A 22,941-nucleotide genomic window follows, 5' to 3' on the forward strand; every position below is an offset into this window, starting at 1 on the left:
GCTATGTTAAAAAAAAATCAGTGAGTCCTTCGGTTACGTATTTCATAATAGCATCACAGAAATAATTTCTTGGCATTTCCTTGCCCGACCTTTTTTTGCTAACAGATACTCTGGACTTGAATGCAGAAGAAAAAGCTGCTCTAATTGCCAGTACCAAATCGCCCATCTCTTTTCTCAGTAAACTGGGACAAAGCATCTCTCGGAAACGCATGCCAAAGGTAACCACATCACAGTCTCGGCTGCTGACCAAGTAGGTGGTATTTAAAATATATGTGTAAGTGTGTATCTGTGATGTGTCTACAAAGACCATGTGCTCATCAGCTCTTGGCATGGGAAAATACATCACATTTACAACTGCAGAATTACATCTGTAATATGTACTCTCAATTTGTGGTATATTTTGGTCTTAAAATCTTGGCTTTGTGGTAGTATTGGGGGATATGTTTTGTATTGGAACATAATCGGTTGCTCCGTTCCCAAGCAGTTGAAAATATTGAAGAATGTCCAATTTGAAGGTAAGAATCTCCTTTAAACAAATGGAGAATGAGCCCAGAGAAGAATTCAACAGCTATGTTGCAAAGCTTCCGTAAGTGCACTGATGACATTTATCTCAGACCAGAGAGGAATTAGAATCCTTATCTTTGATTTTTTTCCCTCCTTCTTCCGTTTTCAGGACAAAAAAGAAAAGGAACTGGACGGTGCGGGAAAGAGGAGAAAAACCAGCCAGTCTGAGGATGTAAGTATTACAGTGAGGAAGATGTCAGAGAGGAAAACATAATAAATTCCTTGTTCCCGCTTCAGTCCTTTAATTTTCTATATACAGAGTTTATGTATATATATATTTTTAGATAAAATTAATTGTTCTTCAGAGTTTATGCTTTAACGTGGCTGCAGTGAAAATATTTTACTGATGCTTATGAAAGGATAGTACACAAAAAAAGAAATGTTGCAGTTCCCTTATATTCTACTTTTATTGCAATTTACTTTGATTTAATGAGGACACCAAAAATAAAACTTTCATTTAGTAAATTCATGCAGTATAGTCAGAATTTTCATATTTAAACGTCAGCCTTGGTTAGCACAAAACCCATACATTTCTAGTATATGAAACACAAGATAGTCCTTCACTTGAAATGCTTAGGCAAATAGCTACAAGTGAGTTTAAATGTAGTACTTGGAGTTGTCAGTGAAGGTTCGACGACGATAGGCCTTTGGAGTAATGAGAACGTTTCAATGGTGGTGTCGTTAGGAAGCAACTGTGTCAGATAAGGTTGCAAAGGCAAGTAAAATTTAACAGAAGCTTTAATGACATGCTGAAGGAAAACAAAATGTGAGGTTTCAAGTGCAGACTTACAGATTTCTTTTCTAGAGTGTTAGAAACCTAGCACAGCAAAGGGATAGAGAGGAAAAGGTGATCCAGTTGCATCTTGTTAAATTTTGATGTTGCTGGCTATTAGGAGGACATCCCACGGAGCTACAGAGAAGAAAGGCCCACACTGGTGAGCGCTCTGACGGAGAGGAGGATTGATGCTGCCATTGGGAATCAGAACAAAGTCAAGTCTATGGCAACCCAGCTACTGGCTAAGTTTGAGGAGAATGCACCAGTGCAGTCCTCAAGCTTACGGAGACAGGTAGGAGATGGATAATAAAACCGTTTATTTTGGAATTATGGGGGAAGACCATGAATAATAACATGCATTCCTGGAGATGGGTTACTCTTCCACTTCAAAGGCTGTCCTAGAGCAGAGTAAAGCTTACTCAAGAGAGGAAAAAATTTAAAGTTCAGGAGCATGGGATAGAGAACTTCCTAATACAAATTTTATTTCCCCCCTATTGCCCATATTATGCTAGGTAATGTCTTTCAAAAACATATTTCCAGCAATTTGATTTCTTTTATAAATACTATTGCTATTGAAAAGCTTTCCAGGAGCATCCCATTTCTAAATTTAAAAAGTATCATTTAATTTCTGAGTCAAACTTTCCCTTGCCAGTTTATAATGTGTCTGTTCTTGTGAACTGTGATTATGTTGAGTGTGTAAGTGCAGCAGATAAATGCCTAGGAGTTTCTTTGCACTCTGGGATATTTGTATCATTCTAAGCAAGGCTGCCTGATGACTGCTGGTTATTCAGGGTGGTGTCTCAACTACTGTAACTGCAGGGTGGTTGTCGTTGACATTGGATTGAATTACTTGAAGCTCCTGCCAGCAGTGCAGTGTCAGCAGTGTGAGGCTCAGTATGGCTTAAGTGCCTGAGTTCTTGCTCTGCTGCATAGTCTGTTTTCATAGCTTGTGCCAGACTCTGTGCTGTCATGGTCAGATTGTGAGTGGGACCTGACCTACAGCTGCTTTGAAGTTCGGTCGAGTATGTCTATGCTACATTGCACACCAATGTTAATAGTATAACATCATCTCAAAATGGTGACTTTTACCCCACTCCTTGCCAATCAAGTATTTCCTCAGCCACTATGTATTGGTTGTAATAGCCGTGCTTATTTGAAGGAACAATGAAAACTAAGAGAAGATCCAAAAACATAGGTAGTTTCTCGTTTTTTGATTTTTTATTTTTTTCCTTTTTATATTTTACTTGCTAAATGAATTCTCCCCTACTCTTTTTTTTTTTTTTCATAAATGTTTGTCTGTCATCTTCTGTATCCCATTCGTCTGGCTTTCTTTGAGTTTCCGTTGCTGTTTTGTCTTTGCTCCTTGGTCCCCACCCACTTTCCCTACGACCTGCATGCAGCAGTCTGTCCTGCCTTACCAAGAGCGTGTTCACAACCAACCATCCAGCAGACGAGAGCAGGGCCGTCTTGCTCCCGTACCCCAGTGGAAACAGGTAAAGAAACTGATTATTAATACAATCCATTGCCTGCACCCAACACCAGCCATCACTGTCCTGTTTTTAAGCCAAGCTTTTCTAGTGCCTTATGTGAGTCCGTTATTTTAATTAATTTAGCTTTTAATTGATAAAATCAACAGCTGCTTTTGGTTCAATGGTTTAACGTTTCAACAGGACTTAGTCATATTTCTTCTGCCATCTGATGCTATTTTCAACTTCTCAGGGTTTCGGTGGATGTTTTAGCAGAAACCTTGCCTACAGATACAACCTAGTGTTGTCAACATTGTATCGTCTGGAGTATTTATATTTTTTTCACAACCAGCAAAGTTAAAGGTGTCTTGCCATCTGTGATATTAAAGCTCTTCCTTGGTATAAACAATACAACTGGTTATCAGTTTTGCTATTCACATGTGAAATCTTATGTGTTCTGCAGTTGCAGGAGACTTGAATGTGGTTTCCTTTTCTTTATGACAAGCGTAGCTGACCATGCCAACTTCATACATTCATTGCATTGCAGATTCCTGTATTTCTGTGAATTAAGTACATTTTAGGTTTTCTGCCGTAGAGGGGGTCAGAATAGGGTTCAACAGCAGAAAAATCAGCAGGTATCAAATTTTATTTTCTCTTGTGTCTTTTGGCCCAGTGTCATTGCCGGTGTTTTTCTTTCAGCAGTGAACTTCCAAAAGTGAGACTTGTGACAGACAATCTTTTCAGGCAGATAGAGATACTTATCTCACTGGCTTCCTCTGCTTCCACTGTTTCCCTGTGCAAATGGCCTCCTCATGTTTCTGAAAGTGCTGAGATGTATTTTTCTGGCAGACTACAACTTGGAGAATCACCTGCTTCTTTCTGGTTGCAGTTTAATCAGAGCATGCTTTGGAGTCAAGAGGAGGAAGGGAGGAAGACAACACTAGTTTGGAAATTCCCTGTTCTGCATGTTTATCATTTCATGGTGAACTTCATGTTCAAGGCATCCAACACAATTAGTGCTGCATGTCACAACCAGTGCCTTGATCTAGAAGATTTATCTTCAAAAAAGAGGACCTAAATCAGGGGAATTGTCAGTAGGACTGTCAAGAGAGTCTTAAAAATAGGTCAACATTATGTTTAGGTTTCCTGACTTTTTTTTCTTCTACATTCTTTCTTATCTTTGTAGGCTGCTGAGCACTTTCAGGTGAACACATCATCCATAATTAAGGCAGATTTATTTTTTTACAAATACTTGAGGGGAAATGCAAAGAACTGATGTAGAAGAGCTTAATAGGGCTGTGTTAAGTCAGTTGATGAGCACTGCTTATGTTAACCTCCCCTCCCCCGCCAGTTCAGAAGGTTGAAGATATGTGTTTTAGCACTTGGAGCAGGTCACATCCCTGGAGCCTTCAGGTTTGCATTTGAACTTGCTATTGAAACTTTATGAAGGCTTTATAATTAAGCCTTTACAGTGGAACACAAAAGTTTTTATTGTCATCCTTTTGTAGTTATTAAAAAAAAGGACAAAGTTCTGTTTCCTGCTTTTATGATGAGGACTTTGTTCTGCCAGGGAGAAGTTTGTTGTTGGTTTTGCTCTTGTTTCTGCTTGCACTATGTGATTTAAAAAAAAAAAAGGTGAGAAAAAAAACTTTTGGTCTCATTCCACATTGATAACATCTCCATGTAGGCAGCAGTGTAGGGCAGATATTTGAAAAACCTTTCTATAGCAATTGTACTTCCAAAGGACTTATATTGTTTTATTCAACATGGACACTGTTTGCCTTGTGAGGATGATTTCCCCTCAAGATTACATCTGGAGGTGATCTTTCCTTGATAGACTTTACTGCATCAACAGAAGATGTTTGGATCTTGGGTGCAGGTTTCATGCTGGATTTTGTTGTGCTTTTCGTCTGAGTTAATAGAGTAGAATAAAACTGGGTCTCAAGGATGCAAAATCTGCAGGGTACAGTAGGATCAAGGAAACAATTGATATGGTCCCTATTCCAAAGGCTCCTTATTCCTTGCCTAGGGAAATGAAGAACATCAGTTATTGTTATTCAAATGCTATGGGAGTAGGTAGAATAATTTATTCTTGACTGATTAGAGATCAGGCGAGGCAGGAAGCCATCCACTGAGCCAAGCAACCAGCTTTGCCAAGCTTGCACAGAAATCCATTCTGCAGGAAGTTGTTGCTGAAGCAGTGCTTCAGCTGGCTTCTGAGATTCCTAATTCTGGTTGCTTGTTCATGCAGAAGCTGATGGCTGTGAGACCATGTGCTGGAAACTGTGCTGAAACAGCTTTCTACTGTGACACTGGGCACCTTAGCTACAAAGCTGTTTCTTGGGCCACAGAATGCCAACAGCAGAGTTGGTGCAGAGTGCCAGTACCTGTTACTGGAGATACTGTAAAGGACTAGTTCACAAAGCCAAAAGAAAAGGTTGTCTTGTTTGGCACAGATGTCAGAGTTCATGAGCAGAAACTTCTGTCAGTGAGTACATAGAAGATCCGTTAAATAGCAAATACCATCTACAGAAGAGTCCTTTTAAGAGGAACAAAGCAGTTCCTAAAGGGACAAAGTGGTTACATGTTATTCAGGGAAACCGCAAGTTGCCTAATGTTCTTGCCATTAGGTAGAATGAGGTCAAGGTGTATTGTGTTTGATTGGTTTGGTCCTACATCTTGGAAAGTGTATGCTGCAAAAGGTTGGAAGTAATTTCAGAGGAGAAACTACAGGTTCAAAGGGTGTCATCTGGGTTGGATCCAGTTTTGATGGAAAATTTACATCTGTCTTGGGCTGTTGCCTGCCGGTGTCTGTCTCATGGACTTGCTTAGCTGTACTTATTTGTCAGACTAGAATCTTACTTTGCCCTGGAGTTAAAGTTTATGAGGCCAGCAGTTTCAATGAGTTTGTAAGGGCAGACTTTCTCTGTTGTATAGGTGGGGGTAGGGGTGACTTGCTAAGACAGGATCCCTACAAAGAGTGAAATCCTGGCAGAATGTTTTCTGAAGCCGTTTTTACTTTAGTCACAAAGATCTTTAATGCTGTCTCGCTTGGAAAGGGAAAGTCTTCAAAAGATCAAGCAGGTTAAAAACCTCACTGATCTGCTGCTAGTTTGGCCTGTTTTCCCCATGAATTGAATTACAAGGGTTCCTTTGTTCTACACTTTGAGAATGTTGATTGGTGTTGTCAAAATTGCATTGGAGCTATTATGTGTACCTTGGCAGCAGCTAGTAATGCATGAAGGTCTTGTTAAGTGTACATGCAGAGTGGAAATGTGTGCAATTTTTAATATGATGGCAATATCTCTTAAAAAAAAAAGTGCTTCATGGTGTGATGGTTATCACCTTAAATTAACACGTGCTTGTATAGAAATATCTTCCATTGCTTTCCAAGCCATTTTGGCTGCTTTTGGGAAAGAGCATCTCTCATCGGGGGTCTTGAAGCCATTGAAAAGCCATGTTGTCTATCCAGAAGAGGAACTGACTGTGTATGGTGTGGGAGACAAGCATTTAAACTTAATTTTGTCCTGGCTTTCCAGACTTTCAGCTTACGGCCTTCAGCAGTTTTCTGCTGTAGTTTCGTAGGTCTCCTAACAGCAACAAGGTATGTGTCTGATAAACAAGCTTAAATCACTGATGTGTGCAAAGATGTTTGTAAGGTGGAGATATATTTCTTCTGGTGCAAATCTTTTCTGCCTCTGGATGTCTGATACTTGTTCTTTTGAGATGGTCCTCTGAAGTAAAATAAAGGTGCAGCAGTATAAACTTCTCAGTAATTCAGTTGGGAAGTGTGGTTTCTGAAATTACAGAATGACTGAGATCATCACAGCCAGCAGGAGCTGAGATCTTAACAGACAAGAACTTACACCACCAGTGGTTTATGCAAATGTTTTTCCTACCTAATTTCTTATTTTGATCCATTGTTTTGTCTTTTTTCTATAGCCATCTTTGTCTTTGCATGCTCAGAAACATCTTACTGGAGGAGTGAACGTGTACTTTTCATATACTTCTATAATGTTATATTCTGAGATCTGCCATGGAAAAAACCACAAGTTTATGAAAATGTTAAAATTTGAAATCCAACTTAGCCATCGTCAGATGGGAGTCCATGAATAGCTGTAGTTGTTGAAAATGTTGTCACCCTTTCACAGCTGACCCTTCTGAAACAGCATATAAATGTTCCTTATCCACTTCATTGCAGTGTCATGTGCTCTAGCATCTGTTTGAATTAAAGAGTTGCTTTTTTTTTTTTTTTTTTTTTTTCTGAAAGGGAAGAGAATGCCCCAACAGGTGTTAGTGCCAGCTCAGCTGTAAAGACAATAAGTAACATCTGTAATGTCTTTAAACAGCATGCTGTTTCTTTGGAGGCAATCTAACAGTGGCTTTGGATATGCAGTGTCTTTTTTCACAGTGCAGCAGTTTCCACATATACTCTGATGAGAACTCAAAAGAAAAGGAAAAATCAGGCAGAAGATAAGCTAATAGTCAAGAAGTGGTGGAGACAAGATTGTACCTAGTAAGGAGGTACAGAACTAGCAAGGCATGTTTTCTGGCATATTGAAATGAGGACATGTATGCATTGTGTAATACTCAAATTATTATATATGGCCACATTTTAGATATAAAACTGCTGCATTTCTGTTCTAGAATGGTGAAGTACAGTTTAACTTGCCTGAGATGGTCAAGTATCTATAAGTTAAAAAGGAGGTATTTGAAGCTGAGAACAGAGCACTGTGCCTTTAGTTGTATTGCTAAGGAACTGCAAGAAAGAGTAATTAGGTGAACAGCATGGATATCTTTAAGCACTGTAAGGTGCAACAGTAAGTAATTTTTCATGAAGCAAAGAGAGCAGTCTAGCTGTGCTGTGGAGAGTTCCAAGTTATACCTTCACTGATTATAAGACCTTGAGTCAGAAACTTGAATGATGGTTGGTATATGTTGGAGGCCCCTAGAGGTGTCTGTCAAAAGGACATGAGGTCGTGTGGCTATGGGTGAAAAACTTTAGTCTGTCAACTTCAGATGAGATGTGGCTTTGGTCATTCATGAGCTTGGGATCACAGTCTCTCAGTTTGTGTGTTCTGGCCTGTCTCACATAACCAACGGTGATCTTATCTCTTCTCTACCATTATTATGATTTTTTTCTTTTTCTGTTTTAAAAAAAAGCTAAGAAATAAGGAACGTTCTCGGACCTGCCCCAAAAAAGTGATCATGCTCTCTTCTTCCACTCCACCTTCCTCTCCACCGTATCCCAGGCAGCAGGTGATTCCTTCTGCATGCTCTGTCCCTCTCTCTTCATTACTACTTGTGCAAGTGCCTAGATCTGTTACAGGATATTCCATTTATAAATGCATTTCCAATTTTATTTTTTTTCAGGTGGTGATAGGGCTTCTTCAACCTCTTAGATTAGAAACACAAATTTGCCTTAACTCACCAGAAGTATGATCATGATGATTATCTAATGCACTAGTGTAGTGACTCTGAGACTTGACTTGCAATTACAGTAGCCTTTTCCAGTTTTGAGTTGCAGCAAAATAGAAAATAAATTTTTGGAGTAGTGCAGGGAAAGAAAATTAGACTTATCTCCATCTCCCACTCTTCATTTAAGCAACTGGGAATGAAAATTTCCCCATGTATTTGTCTTTCAGGACTACTTGTGTGAAGTGCCTTTTTATAGTATTATGGTGGCCTGCACATTCCAGTGTCTCTTTGTTTACCCCACACAGCCTTTGTCTCACAAGGGTTTGTGTTCAGTCTGAGTTTGAATTTGGAGCAGTGAGAGCTGTTCTGAATACAGTGTATAAATGTGCATCCAGATGTTTGTGCACATGTGTTTGTCCTTCTAGTTAAATATTACCTGAAATCTTTTAATATTTGTGTCTCGTTGTATATGGTTTATGGTTGTCATACTTCTTTGAGTTGTATCTATTAAAAAATTTTTGTTTGGTTTGTCTGTTGCAGTAATAAATTACTCTTCCCTGGTCAATGCTGACCTAACCTCGAGGTGATAAAAGAGCAATTGTAGTTCCATAGGCCTCCCATAACTTTAAATAGTTATAGTACAAATACATTTTCCCAAAGGTGGCAAATGTTCCTTTGCCGAACACTTCTGTGCCTGTAAACTCTGGAAAGGCATGTTAGCTTATGGTAGAGTAGACCAGACTTATTCTCGGACATGAAGTTTGACTTGCCTTATTGCTGTGATTTCTCAGGGTGTTGTTACATGTTACATTTGATCTGGTCTAATTGTTGTCAGCCTCCGTAGCACACATTCTCCCCTGCCTCTCTGGTGTCTGCGTTTGGAAGATGGGTCAGGTCGCTTACTGATCTGACTTAAAACCATCCCAACAAACAAGTGGTTAGTTCCCTGGCACGTGGTTTGTGAGAGAAAAGGAAGGTTTTCCCAAAGAAAAAAAGAGAAACTAATGGATACAGATAGAGATACTAATAGATAGGGAAATTATTGCAGTTAAATGCAGAGTTTTACTTTTTGATCTGTGATGTGGCACTGATTTTCAATAAAGAGAAATTTGCTTTCAGTCACTAAGGACCCCTTAGTTCTGTGTTTTCCCTCCCTAGTTTCTCCAAGTGTTTGCCCTGTGTCTTGTTGGTTGCTGAGTTCAGTCATGAGAGCCAACTAGTGTTGGGTCCAAGTGTACTTTGACCATTTTCTATGTTGTGTCCTCTAGGACATCTTGCTCAAACAAATAATTAAGTATTTTGGCTGCTTCTTTTCAACTCTGAGGAATTTTTACCTCCTGTGCCACAGAACTGATTTGTTAGACTCAGTTGAGAGGGGTCTGCTTTTTTGGAGACATTCTTTTTTCATTAGGAATGTTTCTTTTCCTGAAATTTCTTGGCCCAGGCCTCATAGTGAGTCAGATGGATCTGTGTCCTTGCTATACTGATGTATTTTAAAAGCTATACCTTTACACTTCTATTGCATTCATTCTTGCCACTTTTAAACTTTCTATTTCCTTCCTTTGAACTAACATCACAGTATGGGTTATATTGAGTGTTATGTTGCCATCTTTACCATACTAATATCATCACATCGTGGTACTATATTGTGGTTTACTGACCTAATATGAATATATGCAGATTATTATTTTTTTTTAATTTCCCTGCAGGATCCAAGTTGTTAATGCCAGTTTTAGAATATTCTTCATTAACTGTTGTGCTATCATTATGGCCTCTTTTCTGCCTGCATCTTAAGAAAAATCAGATGAAGTGTGTATTGACTAGGAAAAGTTGGTCTGTGATTGTTAAGCTCATAATTTTTGTCTGCAGAGAAACAGGGAACCTGGTGCTGACTATCTCGGGGAGCAGAGTCCCAGACAGGAAAGGGTAAAGAGCATGAACAAATGGCATGGATGCTGATGACACAAGGCTACCGTGGATGTTTGTAATACAGAGAGCAAATGTACTGGGTAGTGAAACACACTTATCCTAATGCTGCTGTTAACACGCTGGAACTGCTGAGAGTCAATTAGGAGTGATTATTTCTGTGTGATACCCACATAAATGCATAACAAGCCTTCATCAACAGTTTGCTATATGCTTTTATTTTGCAGTAGATCTAGCACTTAAGCTCTTCACATTCTTCTTTTTCTCTTACACCTCTTTACTGAAGTATGCTGTGGCTGTAGCTGAACAAGAAAAGTTATGTTGCGCGCTAATTCATGCGAACATGGTTGCATTGTTTCTACTGCTTGCTTTCTGGATGGTTAAACAACTGGCATTCCATCCTGCCTCCTACAGGCCAAAGTAAAAGGAAAAATGATGAGGCATTATTAGCATAGAGACTTTGAAACCATCCTAACAATGAAATATTCAGCAGTCTGTCTGAATGGCTCAATATTATACAGAAGCATGGGAAAAGAAAAGATAGGCACTCAGGATAATTTGTTGATTTGAATTCATATTGACAAGTTAATTGACATTCCAGTAAAGACTTTGAATGAATTAAGTCATAAGTGGTAGCCAGCTATAAACTATTGCAACTTTCAGAATGTGTTCTAACAAAAGACTTTTGTGGGCTGAATGTTGCGTGACATGCAGTAGAAGATGAATAAGTGTGTGTCTGCAGCGACATAGAAGCCCACAGCTTTATAATAGGCCCTAGTTTTAGTGGAAATGATCTAGTAGGAAGGAGTAGGTGGAGCTGAAAGTAGCTGAAAATAGTTTGAATTATTAATACATCTGAATGGGAAAAGTGTTTCTTATAAGTTAGATGTGAACTCAGCTCTGTTTTGGAGGACAGTTAACAATCTGTTTACCAAGCAGCACCCTGGCTTGCTTGACAGATCAAACCTGAGGTTTCTTTATGCACACATTATCAGTCCCTGGTCTGTTTACTTTTGAACTTGACAAACAAGCTGAAAGTTGTGTGATAGTGCAGGTTCTTCTGATCTGTAGATCAGGCCACCAAGTCAGGTCTTTTTTCCATTTCACTAAGAATGTCGCACAACAGAGGATTGATAAGAAAGACCAGAATAACAGGGGTGTCAAATATTGTGTCTGGGATGTGTTGACATGACAGTGCAGTAAGACCAAGTATGGCACTGAAGTTGCAGAAGTCAAACTGGCAGCTTCTGTAATAGTTTGATTTTGTTATGCTTTGTTTCAGCCAGCTAGTCTCATTAAACATCCTTACCCCTTTGGTAAGGGCAGCATTCACTTTTCATATATTAGTGGAAATAAACTCATTGTTTAGGAGAACTGATGTACATTACCCTAAAAAATGTGTTTCTGTGCACAAAATTAGAGAAACGTAAGGATTTGGAGATTTAGATGTGTGAAGGAAATCCTTGAGAATCAAGAACTATAGTGAAATAAGTTCATAGATAAGCTCCTTCACGTGATACTGTCACTTTTTGTTTTGGTTTGGTTTTGGATGGTAATGCCAGAGGGAGAGGCCACACGCTTGTTTGGTTTTGCTGCAGCAGTCCTAGGTTGGACAGTTGTTAATAATGACTAACTCAATTATATTTTCTTGGCCTTAAGGGTCAAAACTTAGCACTTAATTGAACAGTAGACAGTGGAAATAATTTCTATTTACTGAAAATAACAGTCTTCACATGGGAGCTCCTCTAATTGTCCTGCATGTGAATTTCATACCTTTGGCATTTCGGTGTCTGTTCCTTTTGGGGTTTTTTCTTGCTGGTTTGCTTACTTCCTCCCTCCTTCCTCATCTCACAGAGATTTCCTCGTTTATGTTCTGATGACCAAGTACCTGAGAATGTTGAGCAGAGGGCGTGTCAGCTGGCTGCCCTCCTGGAGTCCAGACCTTCAGTGAGGCAACAGGTGACTACAGCCCTGCCTATCTGCTGTCTTGTATCAGTGCAGGATTCTAGGTACCAGTGACACCTGGGGTCGGAGGAACAGACAAATTCACCAAAATGTGATGACCATTGCTATACAGTCATGTGGTTAAAAACACACAGTGAAGTCTATTTTGTGTAGTATTTTTATCCCACTTGCTAGTTCTTAACTGTCTCTTTGTTTGGTGAATGACAAATGTTTCTCAAACACAGTATAAACATTAAGGTAAAAACCAGCCTCCAACAGAATAGAAGCATTAAGGTAAAAAACAGCCTCCAAGCTTCTACATGCTGAAAATAAGCTGCATTCCAGGTAAAATTATCTCACTGGTTGTTTACCAGTCAGTTGCTCACAAATTTTACTTGCTTCTGGAAGCAAGAACATTTTCCAAGCATGATTCCTGGCCCTGAAGTACTAGTTTTGTGTCTGTACTTCCTGTATACTTACTTCCAACAGTAGAGTTGGCAGCTTATGCAGATATTCTTTGATTCCAGTATACACATTTGTGCTCAGTTTGCTCTCCAGTATGTCATCTTTGGCATATGGGAGTATGCCAGTTTGAACAGCAGTTTCTTGAGTTTCTAGTTGCCTGCCCCTATCTCTGTTTTCAGTTGTCTTCAACAGCATTTGAAAACTGGAGGGTGCTTTTGGTAAACACCCATCTACATAAGTGATTTTCTTCATAACTTATTATTTTGAACTAGCCATCCAAAATCAAGTGCACTTCTTGGGCTGGAGTCTAAACAGTCCCAAAAGTTTTCCTCAAGGGCATAACTTTTTCTAAACCAGGTCAAAAGGAAATGTTAACATTTAGGTTACTTTCCATGGCTGTTCTTTTGGGCATGGTGTCTTTGCTGATAATTGTCAGTGAAGCTGTTCTCAAGGAAGGAAGAGTGAACCTTTGATGGGATTTGAAATAGAATTTGGGGACATAAAAGAAATCTTGAAAGACTGGGTAAGATGACTAATTTCAACATACTAACATCAACTTGTTAATGGGTGACAGAACTGAAGATCTCAGGCATGATCCAAGAACATCATGTTCTTTAGTGTTTCCTTACTCAGTTGAAATGATGATAAAGAAATGAACACCCAGACCAAAGCATCTTACTCCTACCTTTTGTATTGCTCTCTAGCACTTTTAAGCTCCTTTTGAGGGTGGAAAAGATTAACAGCATTACAATATAAAGATAGAAATTATTTTTCAAGCTCTGTAATTTCTATGTTGTGCAGAATTAAGGAGGAGAGAAAATGTAGAGGGGAAAGAGAACAAAGTAGCAGAAAGGATAAAGTGGGTAGGGCAGAGAGGAAAAAGAGGAAACAGATGTTTGAGCATTGCAGGCAGTGGTAGATTATGATGTGGGATTTAAGAGAAGAAAACAAGAAAAATAGAGTAATAAGAGAAAGAAAGCTTAGCAAAGACAGACACTTTCAGAAAATAAATTTGATTCAGTGTTGTTGGTCTTAAATAAGAAAATATATATACACAGATATATATACACAGAAAATCTGTGTATAAATAAACAGTTACAATTGTTTAAATTGGGGAAATTGTGAAAGCCAGGCTATTTTGCATTTTGTCCAGTAGATTTCATCTTGAGCCTAAACTGTTCTAAGTGGCTAGAAATAGCTGTTTTCATGGGTCATGAGGCTACAGACATCTATTCTTCCTTTTTATAACAAAACCCATATTTTTCTTGTGAAACTGTCAGATATTTGGAATTTGCATAATTTTTTTTTCCAGATTATAATTTCTAGGAATATACAGTTTCTATCAGCTCTATTTGTCTGATACTGTTTGGGTTTTTTTTCCTGTCTATGTGAAGTGTTGCTTTAGATACAGCCAAAATGAGCCATAGGCATAACGATAGGGATATGTTGGAAGACCAAATTTTGGGTTCTTCTGTAAGGAACCAGCCTCAGGAGGGTGGAGATTCTCAGGTTGGGATTTATTGTTTGCTATTTGATAAGCAAGAAGAGCAGATAATTTTGTATTGTCTCATTACTTCTAGTGTCATGTTTCTAATCTGCTTACAGTAAGTTGTAGGTTGGAAATTTACTGCTAATTTCTGGCAGTGCATACAAGTTAATTTATTTCTCTTCCATCCCCAAGGAGAGCAGGCTTTTGGTTTCTATAGTTAAAATATAGAGGAGGTCTTACATGGCCAGAAATGTAACCTCAGTGTCTCGGACAAGTGATACAGAACAAGAGGAGATATAGAAGAAGCAGAGGAAATTAATTTGATATCTTTGCCAGTGGCTTAGTTAATTGGGTTACAGGAGGTTAGACATCTGTGGAAGTGGGTAGCTGCTTCCAAGTAACTTAAATTGGTCCTAAATAACTGAAAACCTGGTAAAGAGTAAAATTAAGAATAACTTACTCTACCTCACTAGGAGAAAGTGAAGATACACTGTACATTTTCTTCCACGCTTTCATACAGGAGACCTTAAGAAATTTTTCTTGATGATGGGCAAAAGGGCTTGAGTTTTTTTTCTGTTTTCTCCTCTCTTCTCTCTGTAGCTATGTATGATTGTTTTGACTTTTATTTTATTTTTTAGCCTGAGACTGAACCGTCTCGCCGATTCTTTGTTGACCAGTGGGAGCTCTCCCTTAGCCTCCGTTCTTCTAATCGCCCTTCTTCACCTTCAGCTGACTCTCTTCGACAGGTAGCACTAGCCTGAGCATTGCAAGGTGCACTCAGCTGTGTTCGCTTGCTGCACCCCAGTCCCACCAGCCAAGGACACACCACAGGAGGTGGCTGGGCTTGCAGTGCTTCACCTGCAGAATGCAATGTCTGTGTGCATCTTCATGCACAAGTGAGAAGCCAGAGGCATCCTGTGGCGTAGCTGGATTCATGTCAGCCATAAAGCAGTTGGACACTAAATGTATGTAACCTTGTGGTACATCTCACTCTCAAGTCAGGTTTTTGAGCACTGATGGTCCTTCTGGCTTTGCAGTAAGGCTTTCTTGTTTTGCTTGCTGCTTTGTTTCTTTGAGACCTGGGGCCAAACTAGAGAATGCGTTTGTACGTTCATACTTAACGGACAGTGTGAAATAAAAAGTACTTTGGCTTTCTGAAAAATCACTGAGAATTTGAACTAGTTGCAGTTGTCACACATAAATACAAGGAACTTGATTTGACTTAAGCTGGGAGGGTTCTTTGCCCGCTCTCGTGAATGTGGCAGAATGTTTTAGATCTTGAAGACTTTTGCCCATGGGAGGAAAGATAAAGTTCTTTGTTTAAGACCTGGTACTAGGCCAGATGTGATGTATAGGAAAAAAAGCAAAACTAATCGGAAACATAGAACCCCTGATGAAAAATTCAGCAGTTGAAATTCCCACACCAAATAGTCAAAGGTATTGTGAGTCAAGATTAGCATATGATCACTTTTTAAGTATGGAACTTAATATGTGCTGATAGAAATTTAAAGATTCTGAAGCATCTGCTTAAGGCTGGAATAAGGTTTCAAAGGAAAACTTGTTTATGGAAACCTGGTTCAGCTAAAACAAGTATTTTTTTCCCATGGAGAAGCTTAAACTATCTTTTAAGAGAGTTTAAAAAGCCTCAAAGGTGTTTTTTTTTTTAGAGAAAAATGGAAAACTCTTGGCCAGATGATTATGGTTGCTCATTAAAGATCAATGTTGAATGAAAAGTAGAAAATTTTTCCAGTGGGAACCATTTTTTATGTAATATTTGACAAGATATTATGTATGACATTGAATGGTAACTCTGCACATATGTGTGTGCACACATTAGCTGAGGATAAATATGGAAGCTGGAAAACTTTGAAAGACAAATTGTGTTATTTCTTGCGTATATAAATACTGTGAATGCTCTTGAGTTTTGGGGTGGAATCAGCAGTTAGGTAGAAGTTCTTCCTGGGTGGAAATAAACCCTCATTACTGCACTGGCTCAGAGCTTCAGGAATTAGGACTTAAATGGTAGCTGGGATAATCTCTGATGGCTGAGCACTCCATTTTAATTTTTTTTTCCCCTAAAGTACCATCCATTCTGTCATGAATTTCATTTTTGTGATGCTTCCTGCTGCTCTAGTATCTGAACACATGAAGATCTTAAACATTTCTAAAAGATTATTAAGTACACATTTACAATCGGTCGTGTTTAAAACAAGTTCTGCTATATGAGTAAAAGGGTTTTTTTGAGAAACAGCTTCAGTCCTTTTCTTCAGAATACTGGTATCCTTGGTATTTTACACTTGCCAGAAGCTGAAGTGTCTATCTGATGATCCCTCCTTTACTGAGGAGACTTCACAGAGAATCAATGATAATGCTGCTTAGTCTGAAAAAGGAAGATTGCTTGGTGTGCTCCTTGCTGCTCTGAGACAAATACATGGTGTTTGCAGTGTGATTGAGCTAACAGCGATGTCACCACATTATTTTCTTAACCCATGTAGTTATTGCCAACAGTTTTAAGTATTGCCTGTGAAAAACACTTCCTCCGCTTCAGCAGTGACTGAACTTGGCTTGCAAACACTCATTTTGTACCATCTAAGGTAACAGCCAACCTGCTTAGATTTCTTGTAATACTAAGGTATCTAAAGTTATGGGGTCAGTCAATAGCCACAATGGAGAAAAACCTAGTCATAAAGCCATGTTCACAATTGGACAAGTGTATGTTCCAAATGTGTGCAGGTCTGGCTTTAATGCATTGGACGAGGCTGTTGCATCTCTCTTCATATAAACTTCTGTGTTTTTAGCATGGAAGAATTTGTATTTTAGAATCACTGTGAGCTTCTTAGTTAAGAATTTCTCCCTGCACTTTGAATGTTCTCTAAATGAATTTTTTTCCAGTTGCTAAGCATATAAATATGCTGTTGTGATCAGCATGTTGCATTAGATTGTGTTACCTGTCTTCTAAAAGATCCTTGTTTCTAATGCTGATTTTACCTGGAACTTAAAATCTTAACTGGTGTTTGGCCTCATCTTTGAGAAGTTTCCGGGTGCAAAATACCCCACAAGTGAAAGTAAGATTTACTTTCTTCATCATCATAGTATTTCCAGAGCACTTGTAGAATGCAAAATACAAGTGTTCTTTTCCATTGTTACAGTTGATGCTGGACTGTATGGGTGATTTCTTACGACACTAGCTTTGCTGTTACTACTTGTCACTTCATATTGTCCACTGTCTTGGCATGATTTGACCTCTCTGCACCTTTTCACCACCTAACCTATTATCATCTTAGTAATTTTTTTTAATTTGATTTTTTTTCCCCTTTTCTCACTGCCCTATTGTTTTATTCCATCCATCTGGTAGAAGTACATAAAGATGTACACAGGCGGAGTGAGCTCATTGGCTGAGCAGATAGCCAATCAGCTTCAAAGGAAAGAGCAACCCAAAAGCCTTCTAGACAAGAAGGAACTGGTAAGACCATGTACAGAAGATGATGTGTGTTTGTGATTAGATGTACAGTAGATCTGAAGTATTGTATCTAGTTGCTACTACCACTGATAGAATCTGACACAGCTTTGTGAAAGACGTAGTATCTCTGTCTCCATCTTTCCATCACTCCTGTTCTCTTTTCCCTTGCAAAATTCGTAATCTAATCTTAGCATCCAAGAGGTGTGCATAAACATTTGAGAAAATGCTAGTCATATTTATGAAGATGTTTTTGATCCACTAGGAATCCTTCTGCATCATTGTTTTGTGGAGGAGATACTGATTTTGATAATGTAGGTCTAAGAATTGCTGTTTGAGAGATTTCCCACAGTTCTCACCATATGCTTCCTTCAGTCATTTATTTCAAGGTCATAATTAATAGTACTGGTGTCCGCTCTTCCATACAGAGCAAATTTACTCCTGACATATGTAGGCATGGCATCCTAGGACCTTCCCTGGACAGTCAGGTTAGTTTTTGGTGTCCTGTTTAAACCTGTGGAATGTGTCTGTGAACTGCAGCATCCATGTGTGGAAAACTTCAGCCTCCAGATGCTCCTGTATCCACATAAATGAACAGAAAATATGACCATGCAGTCTTGGTGAGGCTGGATGCATGTAAATTTAGCCATGCCTATTTTTGTCTAGGGTTCGCTCAAAAAGGAGTTCCCCCAGAACCTGGGAGGCAGTGATGTCTGTTACTTCTGCCGCAAGCGAGTCTATGTGATGGAAAGGTTGAGCGCTGAAGGCAAGTTCTTCCACCGTAGTTGCTTCAAGTGTGAATACTGTGCAACAACTCTGCGCTTGTCATCTTATGCCTACGATATTGAAGATGGTAAGAGAAACGGCCTTTTTATCAGAGTTCTCTTAACTGTCCTGGAAGTCTGTCTAGTGATTTCAGCTTGCTTTTTGCTTAAAAATCATTTGGTGAGTTAGGAAAGAGAGTAACTTTTATTCTAAAAGCATTATCTCTCAGAATGTTGAACCAATATGGATTTCCTGTGGTCAGGTCATGCTGACAGGAGAATAACTGATTAAGAAACAAATAGTAGTTGTGGGCTTTAAAAGGGTTTGGAGGCAGAGGTTGAAGGCTAGACCCTTTACTCTTATTTCAAAACTGTCAAATGAGAAAGCTCCTTAGCGTTTAACACTGCTTAAGAGAAAACAGCATGATGGAGACAAATGCAATCAGGTCTTTCTTCTAGAAAACATCTCAGCTGTCCAAATCTGAATTTTTATTTTAGATGTATTAAAATAGATCAGGGACTGTGATAATAGCTTATTACAGACTAAGTTCTGTTTACATGGTGAAAAATGGAATCATAGAATCATAGAATCATAGAATCATAGGGGTTGGAAGGGACCTCGAAAGATCATCTAGTCCAACCCCCCTGCCAGAGCAGGGTCACCTAGAGCACATCACACAGGAAGGCGTCCAGGCGGGTTTTGAATGTCTCCAGCGAAGGAGACTCCACAACCTTTCTGGGCAGCCTGTTCCAGTGCTCTGTCACTCTCACAGTAAAAAAATTTTTCCTGATATTCATCTTAAACCTCCTATAACATGGCAGTTGAGTAGGGGTGTGTCAATTTTACATATGTAAGTGTTGTTGAAGTAGTTACTGAAGATTCAGTAATGACTCTTGCCTTCTGTATCTGGTAGACATAATTACAAAGCTTGGTGATGACTCAGTTAACAGAATCTAACATACGAAGAATTAAGGGAAGCTTGAGATACACTTATCTCAATATAGCAAAAGTTGAAACTCAATTTATCAACCAGGTGTGTATACTGAAAGTACTAATTTGAAATCACACATCACTTGTAAAATTCTTCCAAGAGCAGCAATGTGTTGCATTCTTTGCTTGAGCAGTGACTTGCAGAAATGTCATGTTTTCTGAAGAAAAAAATCTGAGAAAGTATCTCAGATACGTGTTTCTTTATATCAGCAGGTGTGCCTTTATTTTCTTCCACACCTGCCATTTATCTTTACTCTTATTTCAATAAGAAAATATGTGCAAAGTCATGTAAAGCTAGTGAGAGGTTAGGTGGAAAGGATTCTACTCTAGACATGATGGTGTAGAAACCAAAATAACAGAAAAAAGTGTTACTACTGATAGCTTTCCCCACTTGATGTGGCAAAGATGAAATAAAAATTATAAACTGATATGCTACAGGATGAAACTCCAAAATATTCTACTGCAGATTGAAATGTTATAAAATTAATAGGTATCGACTGCTTGCAGCTAGGAAAAATCTTTTTGCATATATTGGATAGAAGAATGGCCATGGAAAAACCATCTAGGCTTAAGGGGCAAAAAGAGCCAAAATTATGTATTGATGATACATGATATGATGACTTTAAGTAATGGACTTGTTTGGTCACGAAGACTTGAGGAAACTTAGAATCATCAAACCCGTTTCCCAGTAAGGAATAGAAAACCCATTAATACTTGGCCTAAAGGTCAGCAGACTTGGCAAGCAAGCTTAAAGGGGCCAGTTACAGTTTTGAAATCAGCGTCTAAAAGTAACACCTTCATCAATAATCAAAGTTGGGGGAAAAGCATTTTTTTATCACTGCTGTTATTTTGGGCATACACAAATAACTGAATATCTGATTATATGATTAGCAATAACAGATGGAGTTCCTCTGACAGGTGTATGGGCTGAAACAGTTTTTGCCATCAGGTTTAGTGATTCCCTCTGCCAGCAAGCTTATGTATGCATTGATGGTCGGGTAGTTCTCAATGAAGCAAACACGAAGTTCAGAGTTTCTGCACACTTAGGACATCGCTTCTGAAATGTTATTACATGCCTAGCAGTTCTGCATTATTCGAAGTAGATATGGCCATCTAATCTAGTAATTGTGAAAATTTAGTTTTTATTTCACTCTGGGGGTTTTTTGAGAGAAAAAATAACAGCTATACATGCATTTGTTGCTATTCATCTAGCTGTTTGGACTGATGAGCAGTCTGCAGCATTCTGCAGTCTGTCTGGTTTTAGGCTTCAAAGTCTGAGAGTTTTCATATAAGACCTATTCTGTTGTTGCTCTTTTCAGACAGTTTGAAAGAGCAGTTTTTGGAATGAGTAAATATTAAAAAAATGTTTAAGCAGAGACTTCTCAAAGATAGGGTTTGTCACTTTTCCATCATAAAACAAAACATTGTGCAAGTACAAGCCCAGGCAAACTAGGGGAAGGGGCAAAGATCAGAATATAAGTTTGAAATGCGTTAGCAAAGTTGTAGGAATAAGACAGCAGTAGGGGATACTGTGGGCTGTATATACCAAACAGGATACACTGACAACTGTACACTGTAGGATAATTATGTGCCATTGATTTGCTGCTATTCTTATAATTTGTATTATGGTATTACTAGTGCTGCTTTGGCTTCCTGGCAGTGTTTGGTCACTGGTGAAAACCCATGTAGACTTCTGGGATGTTACTAAGCCAGTAGTATCACAAAAGGTCTTAAATGTATAGAGGAATCATTGGTTGATTGTCCTTTCCACAAGTAGCCACTGTGCATTTTTAGAGATGGTTTTTTGGGAGTTAACAGTGTTCTCTTCCCCTTTTCTCTGCTGGCTGTATTCATTCTTGCTTTTTCCAAAAGTGCTTCTGCCAGCTTTTCATGTGATGGATTCTTTGTTCCTCACACACTGCCGCATTGTTAGCATGTGATACCACACAAGCCTCACAGCTTTGCTTTTAGTGTTTGATGGGATTTTAAACTGAATGGCTGTCAGGCACCCAATAGAATGGAGCCTAGCTAGGAGTGGGGGAGAGGGGGGCTGGAGTGAAAACTTCAGATAGTGTTTGCCTCCATGTATAGTGAATCAACTAGATGGAGCAAGGGGAATGGCAGGAGAAAAATAAGTTGCAGTGAGATGGACATTTATATTGTGCTAAACTGCAGTGTTCTCATTGCTGACCACTTGTTGTGCTTTATCTGCAGGTAAATTCTACTGTAAGCCTCACTACTGTTACCGACTCTCTAGTTATGCTCAAAGGAAGAGGCCAGCAGTGGGTCCTCTGTCAGGAAAGGTAACTCATTATTTTCATCTAACATGTCATGTTAATAGGTTTTGATTCCTAGTATTAAAAAAGTAAATGTGCTAGCTTCTTTTTCAGAAAGTAGAATTCAGAGTTCATAGAGTTGCTTTTTTATGTCCTGAGATCTTACGGTTCTATAAATTGTATTTAAAAGCAGTTCCTTTACTTACCACTCTTCTTCTCATGGTTCTTATTACAAAATAATGTACTGTCCCACTTAGTACAGGATTTTGATTATTTTCTTGTCAGCTGAAATACTTACTCAGTCCAGGCAGAGACTAAATTAATTAAGTTGCCAGTTTTGGTTTTGTTTTGTTTTCTGCATGATTTTTCTTAAAATGAACATGAATTTCTACCCCAGTTGCATAGGCTATGAAGACCTGCGTTTGTGTCTGTCTGTTTTCTGAGTGTTAATGGGAACCTGTGTGGAAAGAAAGGCTGTCTCTTTTCCTATACTATCATAATTGAAGCATTTGTGCTTTAAATATAGTATCAAGACCCACTGTGTAATACAGAAAAGTCTCCTAGCTTTTGTAATTACAATCCAAAGCACTTAATTTGTCTCCTCAACCTGCTTTTCAGTATTTCTGTCTGAGCAAACTATATAGTAGTCTCCTAACAAGTTCTGTTAAGCCTGCATGCTACGAACTGTCCTCTCCCTTTAAATTATATTCTCCTTTGTGGTAGTGGTGGTGCTTGCCTTTCTGCCTGTTTCTCAGGTTTTATTAGTACAAGCTGAAGCTGTACACCTTCTTTTTGGAAGATTAAGAGAGCTGTCCCAATATTTGTGCCATGCTTCCTGCCAAAAAGAAAGACTGAAAATGGGTTTTGTTTTATTTCCCAGATGAGCAGGGATCTTGCGGCTTTGACTTTCTGGAAATCCAGCTTGTTTTTCAGAGCTTTTATGAAGCCATAAATTGAGAGGGAACATAGTTCAGACCAAACCTTGCATGATGATAAACGGTTATCTTAATTGTGAGAGGGATGGACTTCTAGTTCAACATCTTCAGTACATACAGCCTCACATTAAAAAAAAAAAAAAAAAGTTTTGCTGAGGCGTTTTCAATTTTAATATGAATTTAATTTCTCCCCCATTTTTCCAGGACACCAAGGGACCTCTGCAGGACGCCATGGCAAGTGATGGAAGTGGACGGGCAAATACCATCCCGGCCTCAGCAGAGAGGGCCCCAGGTAGCTCCGCTTCCTTCCTTAGCAGGGTGGTGCAGTTCTCTCTCGGCCTCTTTCACAGAGTTAGGCTGGCAAGCCAGCGCCTGCAAAGCACAGTTTCCTCGATTGGGCACCAGGTAGCCCAGAACCCTTTGGACTCCTTTTTCATGTGTCAGCTGATGGCTTTTGGGGTTCCCTTTCTC

General features: G+C 39.0%; 1 protein-coding gene across 7 annotated transcripts in view; it reads left to right on the forward strand.

Moving 5' to 3' along the window:
• MICAL3 (microtubule associated monooxygenase, calponin and LIM domain containing 3) overlaps positions 1-22,941 on the forward strand; it is a 167,342-nt gene that overhangs the window by 77,325 nt on the left and 67,076 nt on the right. For 4 of the 7 annotated variants that reach the window (XM_051609104.1, XM_051609105.1, XM_051609107.1 and 1 more), the window contains exons 14-19: positions 106-218; positions 674-736; positions 1,458-1,631; positions 18,171-18,357; positions 21,474-21,562; positions 22,675-22,762. In XM_051609104.1, coding sequence (XP_051465064.1) covers positions 106-218; positions 674-736; positions 1,458-1,631; positions 18,171-18,357; positions 21,474-21,562; positions 22,675-22,762 — 714 coding nt within the window. Of the gene's footprint in view, positions 1-105; positions 219-673; positions 737-1,457; positions 1,632-2,739; positions 2,833-7,968; positions 8,065-10,092; positions 10,150-12,003; positions 12,109-14,685; positions 14,794-17,402; positions 17,511-18,170; positions 18,358-21,473; positions 21,563-22,674; positions 22,763-22,941 lie in introns of all 7 variants that reach the window. The other 3 variants (XM_051609108.1, XM_051609102.1, XM_051609103.1) reach the window with 2 other exon arrangements.

This window comes from Apus apus, chromosome 1 (genome assembly GCF_020740795.1).
Source record: "Apus apus isolate bApuApu2 chromosome 1, bApuApu2.pri.cur, whole genome shotgun sequence".
NCBI lineage: Eukaryota > Metazoa > Chordata > Aves > Apodiformes > Apodidae > Apus > Apus apus.